This window comes from Pteronotus mesoamericanus, unplaced genomic scaffold (assembly GCF_021234165.1).
Source record: "Pteronotus mesoamericanus isolate MK-2021 breed Mesoamerican mustached bat unplaced genomic scaffold, CSHL_Meso_final contig_37, whole genome shotgun sequence".
Lineage (NCBI taxonomy): Eukaryota > Metazoa > Chordata > Mammalia > Chiroptera > Mormoopidae > Pteronotus > Pteronotus mesoamericanus.
Window position 1 is genome coordinate 1702113 of NW_026555144.1, and position 23561 is coordinate 1725673.

The window sequence follows — 23561 nt, forward strand, 5'->3', positions numbered from 1 at the left end:
CTCTGCCCTTCCTACCAATCTTGATGTGGCTTCTTCTGTAAATCCTTGGTCAAAACATTCCTGTTCAGCTAACCTTCAGCTGGTTATTCAAGTTTATTGTTCAATATTTTAGTTGTAATTACAGTTTGGTCCTGGGACAATGTGAATATCACTTTCATTTAATCTTCCACCATCTTGTGCCTCAAAATGCCTTCTTTTTTAATATTTCCAATTATAAATTGCATTGATATATAAATATATAGATGAATAATGAAAAAACACTTAGGCCCTAATAAATAAATGCACAAAAGGACATGAACAGATATGTCATGTCATAAAAATAATTAAAAAAATGAATATTCCATTTCACTTGAATATTCACATATTTTAATAAAATAAAATCTAACAGGTTCACTTTTTTTTGTCTTATTATTATTATTTTTTATTGTTGTTTAGGTACAGTTGTTCGTTTTCTCACCACCACCTTCTTCTGCCCATCCACTCCCACCTCCCACCCTCAATCCTTCCTCCCTTTGGCTTTCTCGATCAGTCCTTTATACATGTTTTTGATGACCCTTCTGCTTCTTTTCCCCATTATCCCCTCTTCCCTCCGCTCTGGTTACTGTCAGTTTCTTCTTTATTTCAATTCTGTTGATTCTATTTTACTCCTTTGTTTGTTTTGTTGATTAGTTTCTACTCATAGGTGAGATCATATGGTATTTGTCTTTCACTGCCTAGCATATTTCTCTTAGCGTATTTTCTCTAGTTCCATTCATGTTGTTGTAAAGGGTAAGAGCTCCTTATTACTTTCCATTGCATAGTATTCCATTGCATAAATGTATCATCATTTTTAATCCATTCATTTACTGATGGACACTAAAGTTGCTTCCAACACTTGGTTATTATAAATCATGTTGCTATGAAGATTGGGGTGCAGAGGTTCTTTCGAATGAGTGTTTCAGGATTCATAGGGTGTAATTACACCACTGGAATTGCGAAGTTAAAAGTCAGCTCAATTTTCAGTTTTTGGGGGACATTTCAAACAGTTTTCCAGAGGGGCTGTACGAGTCTGCATTCCCACCAAAGTGTACTAGGCATCCATCCTCTCCACAACATCACCAACACTAGCTCTTTGTTGATTTGTTTATAATGGCCATTCTGACTGGTGTGGCATGGCATCTCATTGTAGTTTTAGTTTACATCTCTCTGATAGCTAGTGATGCCGAGCATCTTTTCATATGTCTCTGGGCCCTGTTTATGTCCTCCTTAGAGAAGTGTCTGTTCAGGTCCTTTGCCCATTTCTTAATGAGATTGTTTGTCTTCCAGGAGTGGAGTAATGTGAATTCTTTATATATTTTAGAGATCAAACCTTTGTCCAAGATATCATTGCCAAATATATTTTCCCATGCATTTGGTTCCCTTTTGTTTTGCTGTGGTTTTCGTTAGTCATGGAGAAGCTTCTTATTTGATGAAGTCCCATTTGTTTATTCTTTTCTTTATGTCCCTTGCTCTAGGGGACATATACATGAAAGTATTGCTGCATAAAATATCTGAGATTTTCCTAATTATGCTCTACTCTAGGACATTTATGGTGTCACAACTTATATTTAAGTTTTTTATCCATCTTTAGTTTATTTTGGTGTGTGGTGCAAGTTGGAGGTCTAGTTTCATTTTTTTTTTTTTACGTGTACCTGTCCAGATCACCCAACACCATTTGTTGAAGAGGCTATTTTTACTCCACTTTATGCTTCTGCCCCCTTTGACAAATATTAATTGAACATAGAGACATGGGTTTACTTCTGAGCTCCCTATTCTGTTCCATTGATCTATGTGTCTGTTCTTATGCCTGTACCAGACTGCTTTGATTACAGTGGCCTTGTAATGTAGTTGCTGTCATATACTGTGATCCATCCTACATTATTCTTCTTTCTCAAAATTGCTGAGGCTATTCTGGGTCATTTATGATTTCATATAAATTTTTGAAATGTTTGTTCTATAGATTTGAATTATTTCATGGGTATTTTAATATGGATTGCATTAAATCTATAAATTGCTTTGGGTAGTACGGACATTTTGATGATGTTAATTCATCCAATCCATGAAAGTGGTATATGCTTTCATTACTCTGTATCTTCCTTAATTTCTTTCTTCAGTGTGTGAAATTTTCTGAATACAGGACTTTTACCTACTCATTTAGCCTTATTCTTAGGCACTTTATTTTTCTTGTTGCAATAGCAAATGGGATTTTTCCTGATTTCTTATTCTGATATTTCATAGTTGGTGTTTGAAAATGCCTTTGGTTTCTAAATATTGACTTTGTATATTGTTGTTTTGCCAGATTCACTTATTAGGTTGAGTCATTTTATTGTGGAATATACAGGGTTTTCAATATACACCATCATGTTATCTATAAACAATGACAGTTTTAGCTCCTCCTTTCCAATTTGGATGTCTTTTATTTCTTTTTCTTGTCTTATCTCTGTGGCTAGGGCTTCCGATACTATGTTGAACAAAAGCGGTAAAAGTGGACATCCTTGTCTTGTTCCTGATCTCAGTGGGAAAGCTTTTAGTTTGTGCCCATTGAGTATGAGGTTGGCTGTTGGTTTTTCCTATACAGCCTTTATTATATTGAGGTATGCCCCCCTTTATTCCCACTTTGCTGAGTGTTTTTATCATCCATGGGTGCTGTAACTTATCAAATGCTTTCTCCCCATCTATTGTTATGATGATGTGATTTTTGTCTTTCCTTTTCTTTATGTGATATACTATGTTTATTGATTGTGAATATTGAACCATTCTTGCATCCCTGGGATTAATCCCACTTGATCACAGTGTATGATCTTTTTAATGTATTGCTGGATATGGTATCCCAATATTTTGTTGAGGATGTTAGCATATATGTTCATCAATCATATTGGACAATATTTTTCTTGTGTCTTTATCTGATTTTTGGATAACAATGATGCTGGCCTCATGAAAAGAGTTTGGGAGTCTTCCCTCTTCTTGGGTTTTTTTTGGAATAGTCTGAGTACAGGGATTAGCTCTTCATCAAATGGATTGAAAAATTATCCTGTGAAACCATACAGTGCAGGGCACTTGTGTGACAGGAATTTTTTTATTACTACTTCAATTTCCCCAGCTGTTATCAATCTGTTCAGGCATTTTGCTTCCTCTTCATTCAGGGTTGGAAGGTTATATTTTTCTAGAAATATGTCCATTTCATCAATGTTTTCAAATTTCTTGGCATATAATTGTTCATAGTAATTTCTTACAATCCTTTGTATCTCCTTGGTATCAGTTGTTATTTCTTCTCTTTCATTTCTGATATTATTTATTTGGGTCCTCTCCCTTTTTTCTTCATGAGACTGGTTAAAAGCTTGTCAATTTCACTTAATTTTTCAAAGAACAGCTCCTGGATTTTTTTTTTTATCATTTAAATTGTTCTTTTAGTCTCCATATCATTCGATTCTGCTCTGATCTTGATTAATTCCTTTCTTCTATTCACTGGGCTTTGTTTGTTGTTGTTTCTCCGGCTCTCGTATATGTAGGCTTAGGTTGTTTAATTGAAATGTTACTATCATTTTTAGGTAGCCCTTTATTGCTATTAACTCCACTCTGAGGAATGCCTCCATTGTATTCCATAGATTTTGGATTATTGTTTGTTCATTTTCATTTGTTTTCAGAAACTTTTTTGATATCTTCCTTGATATCATTATTGACAAACTCATGGTTTCATAGCATATTCAGCCTCCATAAGTATGAATGTTTTTGAGTTTTTTCATTGAGACTGGTTTGTAGTTTCAAGCCCTTGTGGTCTGAGAAAATGCTTGGTATGATATCAATTTTCTTGAATTTGTTGAGGTTTGTTTTGTGTCCTATCATGTGGCCTTTCTTTGAAAATATTCCATGTGCATTTGAAAAGAATGTGTATTTTTCTTCTTTGGGATGAAAGGTTCTATGCATATATCAATTAAGTCCCTTTGATCTTATGTGTCATTCATTTCCACAATGTCCTTGTTGATATTTTGTTTCGAAGATTTATCCATTGTTGACAGTGGGGTGTTAAAATCCCCTACTATCATTGAGTTGTTCTCTATATCTGTCTCGAAGTCCTCCAAGATTTTCCTTATATATTTGGGTGATCCTATGTTGGGTGCACATAGGTTTACAATGTTTATGTCTCCTTAGTGGATTCTTCCTTTGAGTATTATGAAGTGTCCTTCTGTGTCTCTTTTTATGGTCTTTGTTTTGTCATCTCTTTTGTTTGATTTATGTATTGTTACCCTGGCTTTTTTTCCTGTCCATTTGCTTAAAATATTTTTTCCATCCCTTTACTTTCAATTAGTGTAGGTTCTTTGTTCTAAGGTGGAACTCTTGTAGGCAGCATATGTTTGTGTCATTGTTTCTTATCCATTCAGATACCCTATCTTTAGACTGGATCATTTACCTTGTACATACAAGGTTATTATTGATAGGTACTTATTCACTTTTTCCCTTTGTTCCTGTGTTCCTGTCTTTCTCACTTTTTCTTAATCTTCTTAAAGCAGTCTCTTTTAGCATATCTAGCAATGCTGGTTTGGTGGAGGTATATTCTTTTAGCCTTATTTTTTTTTGTAAACTCCTTGTTTCATCTTCCATTTTAATTGAGAGACTTGTTGGGTAGAGTTGTCTTGTCTGCAGGCTCTTGCTTTTCATTACATAGAATATTTCTTGCCTTTCCCTTCTGCCTCGTAGTGTTTCTGTTGAGACATCAGCTGCTAGTCATCTCAAGGCTTCCTTTTATTCTGCTACCTGTGTCTCCTTTCCTTCCTTTAGGATTCTCTGCTTATCTTTGATATTTGCCATTTTAATGATGATGTGTCTTTGTGTGGAGCTCATTGAGTTCCTCTTGAATGGGACTTCCTGTGCTTCTTGACTTGTGTTATTTTTTCTCTCTCCAAATTAAGGAAGTTTTCAATCATTGCTTTTTCAAACAGGGTTTCTAACCCTTGCTCTTCCTCTTATTTTCCTAGTATCCCTATTATACTGATATTTTTACATTCCATGTTGTCCAGCATTTCCCTAAATGCCTCTTCATTATTTTTGAGTCTTTTTTATTTTCTTGCTCTTTCTGGGGACTTTTTATACCTTGTCCTGCAGCTTGCTGATTCAGTTCTTTGTTTCATCTAGACTGCTTTTGATTCCTTCTACTGTGTTCTTCAATTTAGAAATTGTATTCTTCAATTCCTCTTGTCTCTTATTGATAGTTTTTATGCCATTTTTCATGCTGATATAGTTTGCTGTAAGTTCCTCTTAGATTCCCTGTCATTTTTTTCTAATTCTTACTGAGCTCATTGAGTTTCCTTAGAAACTTTTCTTTGAGCTCAATATCTGATAGTTGACTTCCCTTATTTCATTTAGCACCCTTTCTGGGGATTCCTCCTTTCCTTTCAATTGGGGGTTGTTTAATTGTCTTTCCATTTTTTTGGTGAGACTTCCTTTTTGTTTCTACTTCTTAGATTGATCTGTTTTGACTTCCTGACTTTGTGTTGTGAACTTCTATGTTTGGAGACCTGTGAGATTTAATGGTGCATCTCCTTGATCTCCTGAACTTGATGCTCTTGGGTTGCCTTTGATATATGTCATTTATGTTAGCTCTCTGGAAGTAATTGGGTTTTGATTATTGCTTGGTTGTTCTTTGGTGGGTACCCTCCTCCAGGTGGTTGACTGAGGGTCACTCTGCCCCCCATGTCTCATGTGTTTTTGAGCAGATGCTGCCAAAACAAAACCACAAAGTCCAGGAAACAGACCCACATTTGCAAAAACAACTGGCCCCTGCAATTCCACTTTCAACAGCAAGTTAACCAGGATTATTAAGGCTGTAAAGAGATTAAAACTATTATAAGAACAGAGAGAAATAAACTATAGTATAAAATTTAGTGACTTAATATGCACAAATTTGATGGACAATAAATGAATGTTAAAAATCTATGTGGTTAAGAAATATTGCAAACCATGGAGAACACCATAGTGGATTTTGTCTCAGTAGCCTCTAGTATTTACTGCTTTCTTTTCTTTCTGGATCCACTTTTGGTGATGTCAGATGTTGACCCCATCTGACGTTAGGCAGTCTTTGCGACTTCCAGGAATCTACTGTCTGTGGCTGTCTCCTTCAGGTGTTAATCTAGTTACTCTGCATTCAGAAGTCAGGCTTAGGCACCACAGGGCCATAGCAGAGTCACTCCTGGGAGTCAGGGCTATTTTTTTCCTCTCAGGTTGCTGCTGCTCAGAGGAATGTTCTGCCTGTGCAAGATGGCTGCTGCCGTAAGCGGCTTGATCCTCAGCACCAGGATCCCAGTGTCTACTCTTTCAGTTATTTCCCCAAAGCCTCTGTCCACAGTCTCTCCTCAGGCATCTCAATTCCACTCTGCCCCTACCTTTTCTGGAGCCCAGTGTATGTGACATCAAATGAAAATTTATGTATTGGCCCTTTAAATAGCTGTTTGCATCTCTAGCTGCCAATCTCTGGCAGAGAACAACTCTACCACTTCACAGCTGGCTGTGATCTGTGTACTTTTTGGCTCTGGTGCTATAGGCTGGGGATTCCTGCTTATGGTTTAGACCCCACTCTTCTCAGGGGGATCCAACTGGCCATTTCAATATTTCTCTGGTGCTTCTACCTATGGGCCCCCAGCCAGCCTTCTAGTCTCTCCAGCACACTCTGTACCAGTCAGGTTGTGTTAAAGCTGATTTTTCTATCTGTCTGAGATTATAAAGCTTTTCTCTCATTATTGTTCAGTTGTAAGTTCTCAGTGATTTCTCCACAATTTAGTTGTAATTCCAGATCGGTCCCAGAGGTGGTCAGTGTGATTTCCATTGACTCCTTCACCATCTTGCTGATCTCCATGCTGACTTCTTAGCCAGTTTTGATATAATTCATTTTATTTCAATCTACAAAACCTTGATGGCTTTCTTTATTTTATCTGTGATTTAGTCATTAAATATTTATTAAATATCTAGTATGTGTCAGGCACTATGCCAGATGTATTCACATATATTTTTTATCTGGATCAGCACTATACACATACTCACACACATTCACAAATGCAGGTACTATAATAGGGACTAGGGATATAATAATCAACAAAGTTACACAGTCTTTGCACATTTGAAGCTAAAGATTTCACACTATGTTTGGCATAGAAGCAGAAGAACTGTGTAGTACACTGAAATGACTTCCTAATAGTAAACAAGATTACAATGAGGTTTTAAAACAAGAAAGGACAGGTGTGACAACAGGAAAATTCTTTCACAGTGTGCTTCACTTCCTCATAACTTCTCTTTTCATTCTGAACTGGATACCTATGGTGACCACAGTGTGAGCCCTCTTCATTCTAATTTTCTGACTGCATTGCACTCTATTTTCTGGTTCCTCAGATGAGTTTAGTCAGCACAGTTTAACTTAGAGGAAGGCTCATTAGTCTTGTCTAGAATAGTGTTGTTGCTGAATTGCTATTTAGTTTTAAAACAGTTTGTAGATCTTGCTGTTAACCTTATTTGTATCATGTTGTTGATTTTGTTTTATCCATCTTGCTCTCCTCTGTAAGCAACAACTGTGGCTATCCATGAGGGATTATTGGCTGTATACATGAAGCTGTAATGTATTTTTAAATCTGTGGCATCTGCATCACTGCTTACTTTCTAGTTGGCATCCTAGAGCTTCTGGGACATATGCCATGGTAGCTTTGAGAGCTCTCTTCCTGCTTTGTCCAGTCACCATAAGTTCTTCATCTTTAGTTTGCCTTAAAGGGAAATCACCAAAACCAGAAACAACCTTTTTTCCCCAAAGAGTAATGTGTTTTAGGTAAAATATTAGGTAAAATTTATTATCCAGATATATTGAATGTTAACAAATATCAATGTCATCCATGTTCATTGTCATAACTTGATTTGGGATATATAAATAGAGAAATATTTTTCTAGTAGAAAGTCTTTGTAGCATCACCTAGACTACGATACATGTGCAACAAGGATAGGATCAGGAATATGTGAGTTTAGCCATGGCTGGAGGCCAAAAGTCATAGTCAGGACAAGTAATGGAACAAGAGTCTAGAAAGCCTGGTCAGTTGAAAGAGTTAGGTAGTTATTACAGATGGTTCGTTCATAGTATATGTTCAACAAATTATTGTTGAAAGAATTAATTAAGTAGTTGAATTCAGGGAGGTCTGTAAGATAAAGAAGTTATCAAAGTCAGAATAAAAAAAAGGTGGTGTCTGATATTATGGACATTATGGAGTTTGAGGCAGCTCCAGGAACAATGAAATATATTCTTTTCATAGGAATGGAGCTGTTTGTTCTTTGGACTATTTTATTCTTCTAGTTGTGTATCATAGGCAGTTGTAAGTCCCAGATGAAGAATTATAGCTGGAGAAAGTCAAGTGCCTGCAGGTGCATCCTGAGCTTGATTAGAGCATGAGCAGAGAGGTGTTAGGATTACTGGGAGGTTCTTACATTAGCATTGCACATGTGAACATTCTCTCTTCCAAGTGGTGTTTTATGTATAACAATGAAATGTGCCCCCTTTGTAAGCCAAATTATCTCAGCTATCCAGGCAGCCCTTTGTGCGCATCTGCTTCTAGGCAATCAAGTAACTCAACCAAGGTTTATGGAAGCCTTTCACAGCCAAAGGACATGTGAAGCTCCTGGCTTCAGGCACCATCTTAACATAAATAACCAGAGTTCCTTTCACGAGAGGGCGCTTAAGGTTGGAATCTTCCTAGAATTAGAACGACATAATCCTGCCTCAGATAACTCTAGATAGCCAGAGTGTCCTGCCTACTCCTGTCATATCCTTTGTTCCTCCTTCAGCAGGTAGAACCAAATATTTAATTGTATAGGTAAATGAGTGGCTGTTTTATTATGTAAAATACCTTTTGGTTAGGTTTTAACTATACTCTAATCAGATCTTTTTTAATGGAAATATGTTGATGTGTTTTAGAACCAAATCTTGAACTGTTTGCCTGTCTTTTAAAATTATTATTTTCAAGTATATGGGTTTAATTAATACTAATAATTCCAGATGAGTCTATGCTCACTACACTAAATTTTGAAAATTATATTTTCTATAAATAAGGGAATTTTGGAAAGCACAATAACTTTTCTAAAACCAGTGGGGGCTAATACCTTGAGTAACTGTATTCATTACTATTTTTCAGGAAAAAAATACATATAGAGAGGTTGGCTCTGGGTAAATACAACAAAAGAGGTAGAATATACATTCTCAAAGCACAGTTATCTTTCTGGCTAAATATGTGAAGAGAAAACCTAATTTGCCAATAGTGAAAGAATGTATATTTTGAAATAAAAAAGGCTTCTTTTGGAAGCTTCTGTCAAATTAGTTGGCCATGGATTGAACATGAATAATAGGGAATGCACTTGTATAAAACCCAGCTGCTGTCTCTAATATTTGGTAATAAACTGCTTTTTGTATATGAAGATGATAACACTAACCAACTGGAAGTATGGCATGTACTGTGAGTAGTGTTTCTAGGAATGAGGCTGGATTGTTACCATTTTCCACACTATAGGGCTCCACCCTTCTTGGATCTCTTGCATATATTTGTGCAAACTAAGTTTAGTCTGACCAAGTAACAAAGCCAAGCCAACTGCCACAGAAAATGTTCAAATCCATGCCTTTGGTCTATTTAGCCCTGCATTCAAATGCACTGAGCTAATTCTTCAGACATCACTGAATATCACAAATATGTGTAGTCCCAAAGAATCACAGGTAATAATTGTCTCTATTATTCTACTTGACTATTGCCCATTACATAAAATTTCAGGTCATATTATAGATTAAGTTATGTTGAAATGTACTGGATTTCTTATAACATGACAAGTGACTTATTTTTTCCAGTTATTAACAGTCACTGATTATAGTGCTTATTCCAGCCTGTTAGTGGTTATAGATTTTTAGTACTTGAAGATAGCCTGTTAATATGTGCAATCCTTTTGTTCTTCTTGATATTTAAGACAACAAGGAATATGATGCTTACCTCTCTTACACAAAAGTGGACCAAGATACTTTAGACTGTGACAGTCCTGAAGAAGAGCAATTTGCTTTTGAAATACTGCCAAATATCCTAGAAAAACACTATGGATATAAACTCTTCATTCCAGAAAGAGACCTGATCCCAAGTGGAAGTAAGTACTTTCAAGTTTTGTATTTTAAAAGTTTGGTTCCTTTAGGAAGTAATATGGAAGCTTCAAATATTAGAGCCAAGTATTCAGATAGTTGTTTATCACAGGAGATTTTACTAAATTAAAAATTTTCCCCAATGCCTGTGTTCTGACATTTTAACATCCACATTTTTAAAAAGGCACTTACTTATATTTAAGGTATAGTTTTGAAATTGTGCCTTAATGGTATTTTTATTTTATTGCCCATGATGCTCTTTTGAAAAAAAATAATAATCTGTATAAAGTCAGTTAAAGTCTTTTTGATGCATTTCAATTCCAAAGCTGGTCTTTTGTCATTGTGCTTCTACATATACCTACAATTGTCACTAATAACTGAATTTATGCCTTGTCACTCATTTTCAGATTTACAGAAAAATAGGCACTTAAAAAGATATGTGAGGCCACTGGGAACTGCACTTTCACTGTGGATTTAAATTATTTTTAAGAAGTTCTGGATTATGTGGACACAAATGATACTTTTAAATTATGTTACATATTGAAACTTATATTTTAGCTTTCAGAATAAATTCAGGTTCAAGTAAAAATATATACTTTGGTCCTAGCTAGTGTGTCTCAGTGGATTGAATGCCAGCCTGTGAAGCAAAGGGTCACTGGTTCAATTCTCAGTGTAGGACACATGCCTGGGTTTTGGGCCAGGTCGCCAGTAGGGGGTGCGTGAAATGCAACCGCACATTGATGTTTCTCTCCCTTTCTTTCTTCCTCCCTTACCCTCTCTTAAAATAAATAAATAAAATCTTCACACACACACACACACACACACACACACACACACACACACACACACACAGTTCCTGTTAATGTTCAGAGTGTTGTATAGAGTAAAGTGTAAAGGCAATACAGAAAAGCCTGATATGGACCCTGCTCTCAAAAAGCTTAAAATACCATTAAGGGAAAGTAAAAGTGCTAGAATTAATTTACATGAGAATTTACTTTAATATCCTTGAGAGGCAAAGCTGAAATGTGACCATAAATCATTTGGTCATTTATAAATATGAAACAACAAAATTAAAAAGATTGTATTTTCAGTACTTCACAGTATATAAATATTTTCACACATGTCATTTTATTTCACCTTTACAATAACCCTGTGTAGAGAGAGGACAAGTACTATCCTCTTACAGATGAAGAAATAAGGCTTCAAAGAAGACCAAGATCACACAGCTGGTGAATGGTAAAGCTGGAATTAGAACATAGATCTCTTTGACTCTGGTTCTCACTTCATTAGATCATGCTATTCCTCAATAACATTTATTCAGATTTAGTGACAGTGGTCACTAAACTGACAGGAGATAAATTGAAACAACTGAGTTTTGGTTGTTCATCTCTTTTCTCAGGGTACATATGTATCTATGTATATTTGTGCATGTGAGTATGCACATTTACAAGTGCAAAGAATAAAGAAAACAGTATTTACTGCTCCGTTACTTTCCTGTACCACAAATGAAAGAATTCCCCAAACTTCTTCCTATGGTCCTTCACTTCTTTCTTTCTGCAATTTTCTTCATTTTCATTACTTCATATACCACTTGTACATTGATCAAGCACCAGTGAACATGGTTATACCTCAGAGTCATTTTTTTATTCTTCTGTATCTTTCTCCCAATTCCAGTGTTCATGGCATCTTTTTCATTCTCACTTGTACCATTCTAGCAAAGGCCTTAATTAGCTCACTTCTGAAATGTTGAATAATCTCTACCTTCCCTGTTTTTTCTTTCATCCATCTGGTCCCACTAATATGTATGCCTCCTTGATCATGTCACTCCCCTAATCAACATCATTAAATTGTTCACCATTTGCTATAGGATAAAATTTATAACTCTTAGCTAAACATTTCTACAGTCTGGTGCCAACTTAGATCTATCTTCTAAAATTATCTCCTACCATTTCTTCTACTTATACTTTCTACTCTAGTCACATTGTGCCTTTGATATACATTGTGTGTCCTTGTAATGCTTTTGTTCATGTTAGTCTTTCATACCTTTATAAATCCTACTTATCTTTCTCCATACAACTGCCTTTGTGAAAAGCCCTTAATAATTTCTCTAGCCCTAGAGATTATAATCACTTGTTTGACCATAAATTTTTTCGCTCTTGTGATATTTTGTATTATTTTATGTGCATTTCCATCTATTTATGTCAGCAAGGTTGTAAGCTTCATGAGGGCAGGGACTCTATCTCATTTATTATCATATCCCTGTCTTCATATAAGCAGAATAATTGAGATCATTGAATGCTTCATAGATGCTTGTTGATTTTGTTTGGACAGTGTTGGTTTAAAACAGGAAGAAATAATGAGAATAAAATAAATAAAGGTTTAAATTTTTTTCATTGTTTTTAAATTTTAGTTTTCAATTACAGTTTACATTCAATATTATTCTGTATTAGTTTCAGGTGCACTGCATAGATTTTTGCATGACATTATGTAACAGACATTTTCTTTAACAAAGTGAATATGAAAGTTTCAAAGGTATTTTCTACTGGAAGAAAAAAATGTGATTAAATCATATAGACAGTGTCAATCCTTAAAACATGTTAATGAGTATATTACTTTTATTTTTTCAAATATTTGCAAAAATAACTACAAGTTGTTAATTAATCACTGATAAAAATTAAAAGACTTCTTTACCATTTTGGGCTTAATTCATTAGACTACTGTGTATGTACTGTATGGTTCCCAAAAATATCTTGTTAAATGTAGAAATTCTGTAAAATCTACATTTAGAGTGATAATAGCTTAAATTGTACTAAATTAATATCATTACCATAGTAGAATTTATATTCAATGTCAAATCATCTTCAGCAAAACTCACTGCGGTGCTGGTCTTTCTGGTTTCTTGCATTCCAAATTTGTTATTCCCACAATAACCAGTCTTTATCAACCTTACCAGGTGAATTGAAATAGCAGATTTTATGTCTGAATATTTCAACATCATCTTTATTCTGAACTAGAAAACAATGTTTCACCATTGGACAGATTAGAAATGGAAATGGGAACAATATGGAACACAGGAGAGCCACTTTACCTGTAACTTAGTAGATAACACTTGCTTACCGTGTAAGGAAGCAGCTATTTGTACATGGGTGAGACCCAGAGAGAATGAGGGGGAGAGAGATGCATCTCAAAATTGTGTCCTCTTAGTGCTCACAGATAGTCTATTTTGATGACTTGACGAGTGAATTGAATCAACCTGCTATATCAATTTAGCCAAACATGTGGTAGAATATTTTATACCTCATTGAGTCAGCTACTTGTTTGGCTGATTTCACTGAATTAATTAGTTATTTTGCTGCATTATAGACACCCTTCTTGACCATAGAGTGTAAGGCTAATACAAGCTGTATTTACTAACTCAAAACTACTATAGTTGAGGACTGTAACGACACTGCATAAAAGATGATAGGAGATTATCACCTACTATAACTTGGCATTTAAAGGACTTAAAATAAAAACACCCAAGAAGATGTCACCAGAATGTGCAGATATGTTGCAGTTCATAACAATCACTTTAATTTTTTTGAGATTATACAACTATCAGACTGAGCAGGGAGTTGGATCCTGGATACCCAATCGTGCACAGGAAGAAAGACACCTTTAAAAGTAAACCATTGACACAATTTCAATTTTTAGATGCAACCACTGGAGGGTGTTTGACTTTAATCCTTACTTCCTGAACAAGGTAATTCATGTTCTCTGAATTCCTATTTGTGAGTGTAGCCTGCAGAAGTTCTTAAAAAGATCCTTTGACAATTTTTCTTTTCCATCAACATTTCAGAGCTGGTAGACCAGTCACCCATGTCACGAATAACGAGTTTTTCCTTGGCAGTTTTAGCACACATTCAGGAAGTCGATAAAGTATATGAATAATATACTTGATTTACACATGAATGACAGTAGAACATTTTGGACTTGGCGTATGTATGCTATTAAAGAAGCTTCTGTGGTCTGTATTTGTAGCCATTGTTACAGATTTAACAGGTTTTGCTATGTAAATATAGAAACATTCCTGTAGAAGGGGGGGACCTAGTTACAGCATTATGCCTTTTGTCCCTCACATCTCATTTAAAACATGTTGACTTAAGACTACTTGTTTCTCCAAACACTAGCAATGAGGCCTTTAAAGATTGTAAAAGCAGACTTCCTAATATTCTTGATCTACAACAATAATTTTATATGAATCAAATTAATGAAATCTATGACATAAGGCCATTCATACTTAACACTTCATTTTGATGTATCTTCAGGTTTTTTCTTTTTGCACCACTCTCATGGTATTCCAATTTAAAATCATTAACACATAAATCTTTCCAATGCATACACTTTCAAAAGTACATGAGTGGGGAATGGATCTCCCTCCACACCTCTCCCTCCCCTGACTCCGTCTCTCTTTTTCTCCCTCTCTTCCTCTGTCTCCTAAGAGTTCTTGAAAGCTTCAGTATATTCATGGCACTTTCCAATGTGAGGTCAAAGCGTCTGTACCCTTCTTACATGGCCTACTAGGAAAGTGTCCTTTGGTCATCATGAACCAGCACAGATGGGGAGATTTGACATAAAAATTTTCTCAATGCTAAAATTAAAAGTCTTCAAATATGAACATTATTTTCCTGGCAGTGACCTACCTTTCCATTTTTGGACCTGTATCCAGGATCTTTCTTATGTTCTCAGGTATGGTGCCTGAATGTGGCAAGAATTCCTACTTTCCAGTAAAAATGTGGTCGGTCTCTTCACAGCTTAGAAACATCTGTCCTGAAAATATCAAAAACAACTTTGTTGCCAACAGGCATCTTAATGTCAGAAATGACAGACAACCAAAAGAAAACCAGATTAAAAAAACACCCTACTCAAAACTATCTAGAGACAAAAACTTGAGAAGCAGAGATTTTCTCACTCCTGCAGCTGCTGGGTATTATGGTGTAAAGTACTTTACACAGAGCACACTGTTCTCATGGGGCCTAGAGGATCCTTGAGGAATGAACAGATGTGCTCTGAATCTGACATGTGACCAAGAGAACCTAGCTGTGTAACTGAGATCCTGACATTGGGGACATTTTTGGATGAGTACCCTTTAGGCTCATGAGTTCATCTTATCTCAATGTTTCTGCAGAGATTTAAAGAAACATGAAATTATGAAAGTTTATTAAATTCAGCTGAGGGCCATTGATCAGATGGAGAAAATAACTTTCTAAGACTTAGAGCATAAATATCCCAAACGAATGGCTTTTGTTTGCCTTCAGGAAAAACAAGTAAAGTGTATACACACACACACACAATATTTATTAACAATTTTATTTTTAAGTATATTTTATTGAGTATGCTATTACAGTTGTTCCATTTTTCTCCCCTTTATTTCCCTCCACGCTGCAACCCCATCCCTTCAGAATTCCCCCCGCTTAGTTCATGCCCATGGGTGGTACATATAAGTTATTTGTCATCTCTATTTACTATAATATTCTTAACATCCCCCTCTCTATTTTGTGCCTACCAATTATGCTTCTTATTCCCTGTACCTTTTCCCCCATTCTCCTGCCTCCTTTTCCCCACTGATAACCCTCCATGTGATCTCCATTTCTGTGATTCTGGTCCTGTTCTAGTTGTTTGCTAAATTTGTTTTTGTTTTTAGGTTCGGTTCCTGATAGTTTGAGTTTGTTGTCATTTTACTGTTCATAGTTTTGATCTTCTTTTTTCTCACATAAGTCTCTTTAACATTTCATATAATAAGGGCTTGGTGATGATGAACTCCATTAACTTGACCTTATCTGGGAAGTACTTTATCTGCCCTTTCATTCTAACTGAGAACTTTGCTGGATAGATTAACCTTGGATGTAGGCCCTTGCCTTTTGTGACATAGAATATGTCTTTCCAGGCCCTTCTTGCCTGTAAGGTTTCTTTTGAGAAATCAGCTCATAGTCTTACGGGAATTCCTTTATAGGTAACTATCTCCTTTGCTCTTACTGCTTGTAAGATTCTCTCCTTATCTTTAATCTTGGATAATTTAAATATGATGTGTCTTGGTGTGTTCCTCCTCAGGTCCAACTTCTCTGGGATTCTCTGAGCTTCCTGGATTTGCACATCTATTTCCTTTACCAGATTGGGGAAGTTTTCTTTCATTATTTTTCAAATAGATTTCCTATTTCTTGCTCTTTCTCCTCTCCTTCTGGCATCCCTGTGATTTAGATATTAGAATGTTTAAAATAATTCCAGAGGTTACTAAGCCTTTCCTCATTGTTTTTGAATCCTTGTTTCTTCATTCTGTTCTACTTGAATATTTATTTACGTGTTTTGTTTCAAGTAATTGATTTGAGTTCTGGTTTCCTTCCCTTCACTCTTGTTTCCCTGTATATGTTTCTTTATTTTGCTTTCTTTTTTTTTATTATTCAAGAATTTAACATCTTTTTTTAATATAAATTAATTAATTTATTTTTTTCAACTACATTTGTCTCTGCCTTCCCCCCACCACTTTCCCTTGCCCCCTCCCTCCCTCCCACCCTCCCTCAACTCTACCCCTTTGGTTTCCTCCATGAGTCCTTGCTATATGTTCATTGACTTTCCCCCTTCCCTTCCTTTTCCCCCACCCCCTCCTTTCTTCCTTCTTGTCTCTGTTGGTTTCTTTTCCTATCAGTGTTGCTCTGTAGCCTTCACTTCTTTATTTTGTGAATGTACTCAGTCATTTCTGTGAGTATCCTGATTACTAGTGTTTTGAACTCTGCATCTGAAAGGTTGGCTATCTCCTCATTGCTTTGTTTTTTTTTTCCTGGATTTTTGCTCTATTCTTCCATTTGGGCCATATATCTTTGTCTTGGCACACGTGTTACATTGTAAGGGGTGGAGCCAGAGCAGGGCAACCCACTTTGCTGCATTGTGGCACTGTATGTAGGGGAGGGATCAGAGAGGGAACAACGCTGCTTGATGGGCTCTCGCCCTATTTTCAGACACTTCCCCTGCTACCCAGGAGTGAATTGGGCCCTTCTGGTGCTGATTCTCTAGGGGGTGGGTTTGGGTTCGTAGGTCTCCATGGGTCTCTCCAATAGACTCTGCTGTGAGACCAGGAGTGTCTTCTGCCACCACAACTCCCACAGGATTTTACAGCCAGAGGTTTTAAGGCTTTAGTTACCCCACACTGGAACCCTGGGTTTCATGGTCTGTTTCGCTCCCCAGTTCTTTCTCCTGGTTTATCGGCAAGTGAATGTGGGACTGCACCATCCTCCAGCAACTGCTTTGCTTCCTGTCATCTCTGCCCCACCCCATACCAGTCTGGATGAATATTTCTTCTTTAACTTCTTGATTGTCAGACTTCCATACAGTTCAATTTCTGGCAGTTCTGGTTGTTATTTTGTTGTTGTTGTTGTTGTTTTTGTTTTTAAATTGGTTGTCCTCCTTCTTTTGGTTTTACAAGAAAGCAAAGCATATTTGCCTATGCCTCCATCTTGGCTGGAAATCTATTAACAGTTTTAAATTGAGACAGTTCTGGCTGAAGATTTAGAAATATCCAAAGATGTCTAACTGGGCTTTGAGTAGTTAAAATAATTCTTCAAAGGCTTTAACCTCAGTCTCCCCTTTTATTCATAGGAATGTTATGGAGAGCTCTACATGAGTTATTTGTGAATCATTGCACCTGAGAAAGATGCTAATAAAATAAAAATATTATCATGCATATAGTTGATCAGCAATGTCTATTGAAATTATATTTATGAATTTGGCCTCAAGTATCAAATTGGCTTTCCAATTGTTTTCATGCTCAATTTTTCTGTGAGTTTCTCTCACTCAAAAATCTTAGGAACCCTTCAGTAATATAAGGAAAAGATATATAATGTCTAATTTCATTCTTGAATTTGCTATATTCCCCTGACTAGTCTAATCTTCAGTTCTTTAATGCTTAGCACTGGCCATATGATTGTGCTGACAATGAAATAAATGACTGGAGAAAACATCTGGTGTCAGATGATGCCTAGTCACGTCCGAAGTGAGGCATGCAGAAAACTTTTTTGTACAGGGATCTGTAGTCCTCATTTTCAATAGTTCCTCTAATAGCTGGACATATTGGACACCATTCAAGTAAATTGTCCTCATGGAGTAATAAAATAATTTTACAGGCAATCTGTGAAAATGTGAGGCAAGGCTAACATGAACAATCATGGAAATTTAACACATTTTGTACAATTTACTCACATAAAATAAAATCAGATATGCCAACCATTCCCTTTCTGTTAGAGTTTAGAGAGAGGAAACTACTACATTATACTCAGGAATGTACTGATGTCAATGGACAAGGTGTCTTATCAAAGTTTGAGGTAAAGGAAGAATCCATTTTCTAGAATTTCAATCAGGAAACATGTTGTTTGGGAAGCACAAAGAACAAGCACCTTTGAAACAAAAAAAGAGTAGGGGACCAGGATAAAATTGTCTTAAGTACTGAAGGAGCCACATGCAAGACTATATAATGGGCAAGTTGTCTTTCTCATATTTACTAAGATTGCACTGATTGGACTTGGTATATCTACAAGTTTTTAGGGTACGAGGTTAGTGGAAAAAAGAGTAGGGGTAGAGCCTTTTGCAGGTTATCTTTGCTACTCTTAATATTACCTTTCTTTCAATAATCTCCAAATGTGTTCCATTACCTATCTCTACTCTTGGCAAGGAGGTCAAGAAAGAAAGGAAAGAATTTAGAGAAGTGGGCAACATTTCAGAGTATATTCTGCCCACTACCATGCTCTCCTGCCCACGTACAAATTAAATGCAACAGTGAAAGTAAAGGATCCACTTTCAGAAATGTAAGTCAAAAGTCTAAATAAATATAGTTCCCTACAGTCACAGGGTCTCAGAAAACCCATGTTAATTGTTTATTAACCTGTTAATCAGAAATAAAACTCCTACCAAATAAATTGATCCTAGCAAGCTATGTGTGAATTAGCAAGCCAAGGACTTGGAGATGGTAGGGACATAGAAGGTTTTGGTAGGGTGATATCATACACTGTTTAGAAATCCACCTCTTCCCCCTCACACACACATAGCTAAATAAAAATTTTGTTGCCTCAATCTCTGTGGCAGACAGAGGTGGAATCTTACATCTTCTAGAAATAGAATCAACACCCCAAAGTTTTAGCAACAACAGCCAAGATAAAGAGTCAGGTTGACAACCTGTATAACTCTTTTGGTAGGTTAGTATTAAGCATCATTATTGAAAATGCAGACAGTATTTTCAGTGAGACCACATTATAAAGACCCCCACTGTAACCTAGTTATATGAAAAGGCTAGTATTTTTTACAAATACATAGTGCTGAATCATTAATTTTTCTTTGATAAATGGAAAACCTATATTATTTTGCTGGTTTCTTCACACCAGTAATAGGAAAGGAACCATCTCAGTCACTGTCAGAAACTGTCTTGATTTTAAGTTTTGGTATATTAAACTATATATTTTATAAGTATCATTGTTGATAGCAATCACTTAGCTAATGTTCAACAAAAATTAATTGAGTGTTACCTGTTTTGAAGCATCCTGTCTTGCCCTAATGATTTGCCTGTTTAATTGATAGTGAATGCATGGAACTGCAGGTAGAAGCATATCAAACTATTATATGAACCTGGCAAAGTAATAAATTATGCTTTGGCCTATAATCTGTATTTTTTAAAATTTTTTAAATATGCTAACTGCCCCTAATAATGAAACTGACATAAGTGGAAGTGCTGACATAAAATGTAATTTATAGGTTGCTATTTGATTTGTTTAATAATTTATGGTTACTTTACGGTTTGATAATATATAGTTAGTATGCAGTAGCAAGACCACATGGAAATTCATGAATATAGAATGTTTTCTCCTTGTCTTTCTGCCCACGTCTGCAGCAAATTCAGAACCTGAAATTTAATGGAGTACTGAGTTCTTTTGGAAAGGTATATACATCCCTTTAGAAAATTTTATTTGGGCTGCCATTATTTGTGCTTCCATTTTGTGGCTTGATTTCTACCTCAAGTATATTTATTGTTGTTGTTGTTGTTGTTGCTTTGTTAATGCACTTCCTATTTTCAAGTCAGTTTTATGTATCTAATTCTACATTTCTAAATGTACCTGAATTTTATACCAGCACTCCTGAAAGTGATTTTTTATTTTGAATTTGATTTGCCTTTAATATGGTTTGAAGCAATCATTTTTCTTGTTTTCTACAAATAATGGTGCTACTGGCATGACCTTTCTTCACTTCTCTAATAGATACACATCCCAAGGAGGACCCACAGACAGTGAATTTTCTCCTAGAATACGTCTCTAACTTTCTGTCAAAAGTAAAAGATTCTTTGCAGGTGCACATATGATGTGGAAAATGAGTTTATACCCATGTAAGCACCCCTATGAAATCTTTCTTTGCCAAACTGTGAAGATCACAGATAGGTTAAGTGTAATTAGGTCTGTTTCATGTCTGACAATCTGATATAGTTTCACATCCTTGTCTAGAGAAGACGAGGGTCCTTTAGTTTATTCTGTTATTACAGGTTATTTTAAAACTTGCAAAGACAAAAATGACCTTTAATTTAAGGGATATTTTATATTTTTAAGGAGGGGAAAAAAGAGTTTTTTTAAGGGATTCCTGCTACTCAGTTGCCAAATTTGCCTAGAAAAGTCAGAAAAGATATTGCAAACATTCATATGTGATGTGGAGTAAGTAATTTTATTTGGAAAAAAAGTCCCCATATTTATTTATTTTTATCTATTATGAGTTTTTATTTTTTTTATTTTTTTATGTTTTGTCATAATAAATTAAATGTCTTTCTTTTTATTTTTTCAAATACATTTGTCTCTACCTGCCCCCCACCATTTTCCCTTATCCCTCCCTGCCAACCTTTCTCCTTTGGTTTTGACCATGGTACCTTGATATAAGTTCCTTGACTTTCCCCTTCCCTTCCCTTTCCCCACCCCCGCTTTCCCTCTTGTCTCTGTTGGTTTCTTTTCCTTTCAGTGTCACTGGACTTATTTTCCTTGCATCTTTGTATTGTTCGTTAGGTTCCCCTTATAGGTGAGATCATATGGTATTTGTATTTCGCCCCTGGCTTATTTCACTTAGCATAATGCTCACCAGTTCCATCCATGCTGTCGCGAAGTTTAGTAGTTCTTTTTTTCTTTTTGCTGCATATATTTCAATTGCGTAAATGAACCATAATTTTTTGATCCAATCATCTAGTGATGAGCATTTACGTTGCTTCCAACATTTGGCTATTGTCAATTGTGCGGCTATGAACATTGGGGTGCACAGGTTTTTTTGAATTGGCATTTTGGTATTCTTAGGGTATAATCCCAGCAGGGGAACCACTGGATCAAAAGGCAGTTCCATTTTCAGCTTTTTGAGGAAATTCCACACTGCTTTCCACAATGACTGCCCCAGTCCGCATGCCCACCCACAGTGTACTAGTGTTCCCTTTTCTCCACAGCCTCGCCAGCACCTGTTGTTTGTTGATCTGTTTAGGATGGCCATTCTGACTGGTGTGAGGTGGTACCTCATTGTGGTATTGATCTGCATTTCTCTGATGGCTAGTGATGCTGAGCATCCTTTCAAATGTCTCTGGCCCTCTGTATCTCTTCCTTGGAAAAGCATCTGCCCAGGTCATTTGCCCATTTTTTGATTGGATCGTTAGTCTTCTCAGAGAAGAGTCAAGGGAGATTTTTATATATTTTGGAGATCAAACTAATATATGATATATCATTAGCAAATATATTTTCCCATAGGGTTGGCTCCGTTTTCATTTTGCTGATGTTTTCTTTAGCCATGCAGAAGCTTCTTATTTTGATAAGGTCCCACCTGTTTATTCCTTCCTTTATGTCCCTTGCTTTAGAAGACATGTCACTGAAAAAATTACTGCGTGGAATATCTGAGAGATTCCTACCAATGTTCTCCTCCAAGACTTTTATGGAGTCATGATGTATACTTAAGTCTTTTAGCTATCTTGAGTTTATTTCTGTATATGGTGTCAGCTGATGATCCAATTTTAATTTTTTGCATGTAGCCGTCCAGCTCTCCCAACACCATTTGTTGAAGAGGCTATTATTACTCCATTTTATGACCCCTTTGTCAAATAGTAGATGCCCATAGAGACCTGGGCTTATTTCTGGGCTTTCTATTCTGTTCCACTGGTCTATGGGTCTGTTCTTCTGTTTCTAAAAGATTGCTTTGAGTATCGTGGCATTGTAATATAGTTTGATGTCCGGTATTGTGATCCCTCCTACTTTGTTTTTCTGTCTCAAAATTACTGCAGCTATTTGTGGTAATTGATGGTTCCATATAAATTTTTGAAATGTCTGTTATATTTCTGGGAAACACGTTATTGGTATCTTAATAAGGATTGTATTGAATCTATAAATTGCTTTGGGTAGTATGGACATTTTGATGATATTAATGATTTGAAACCATGAGCACGGTATATGCTTCCATTTATTTCTGTCTTCCTTAATTTCTTTATTCAATGTTGTATAGTTTTCTGCATACAGGTCTTTTACCTTCTTGGTTAAATATACTCCTAGATACATTATTTTTCTTCTTGCTATATCAAATGGTATTTCTTCTCTAATTTTCTCTTCTACTATTTCATTGCTGCTGTACAAAAATGCCTTTGATTTATGAATATTCACTTTCTATCCTGCTGTTTTGCCAAATTCACTTATTAGGTTGAGGAGTTTTTTGGTAGAGTCTACAGGGTTCTCTATGTACACTATCATGTCATCTGCAAACAATGATAGCTTTACTTCCTCCTTTCCTATTTGGATGCCTTTTTTCTCTTTCTTTTTTCTGACCACTGTGGCTAGGACTTCCAGTACGATGTTGAAAAGAAGCAGTGAGAGCGGACATCCTTTTCATGTTCCCGATCTCACTGGGAAAGCTTTCAGTTTTTACCCGTTTAGTATGATATTGGCTGTACGTTTTTCATATATGGCCTTTAGTAGGTTGAGGAATGTCCCATTTATTCCCATTTTGCTGAGTGTTTTGATCATTAATAGGTGCTGTACATTATGGAATGCTTTTTCTGCATCTATTGAGATGATCATGTAGTTTCTTTGTATTTTCTTTTATTTATGTGATGTATCATGTTTACTGATTTGCATATATTGATCCATCCCTGCATCCCTGGGATGAATCCCAATTGATCTTGGTGTATAATCTTTTTAATGTATTGCTGGATGTGGTTTGGCGATATTTTGTTCAGGATTTTAGCATCTATGTTCATCAGAGAAATTGGCCTGTAGTTTTCTTTCTTTGTAGGGTCTTTATCTGGTTTTGGATTCAGGGTGATGCTGGCCTCATTGAAAGAGTCTGGGAGTCTTCCCTCCTCTTGGATGTTTTGGAATAGTCTGAGAAGGACAGG

General features: G+C 36.0%; 1 protein-coding gene across 1 annotated transcript in view; it reads left to right on the top strand.

The window, feature by feature from the left end:
• The window catches only part of IL1RAPL2 (interleukin 1 receptor accessory protein like 2), a 744540-nt gene that overhangs the window by 707440 nt on the left and 13539 nt on the right, over positions 1–23561 (top strand). Inside the window, exon 8 of the mRNA XM_054576924.1 lies at positions 9991–10161. Within this exon, the coding sequence (XP_054432899.1) occupies positions 9991–10161 (171 nt within the window). The remainder of the gene's footprint in view (positions 1–9990; positions 10162–23561) is intronic.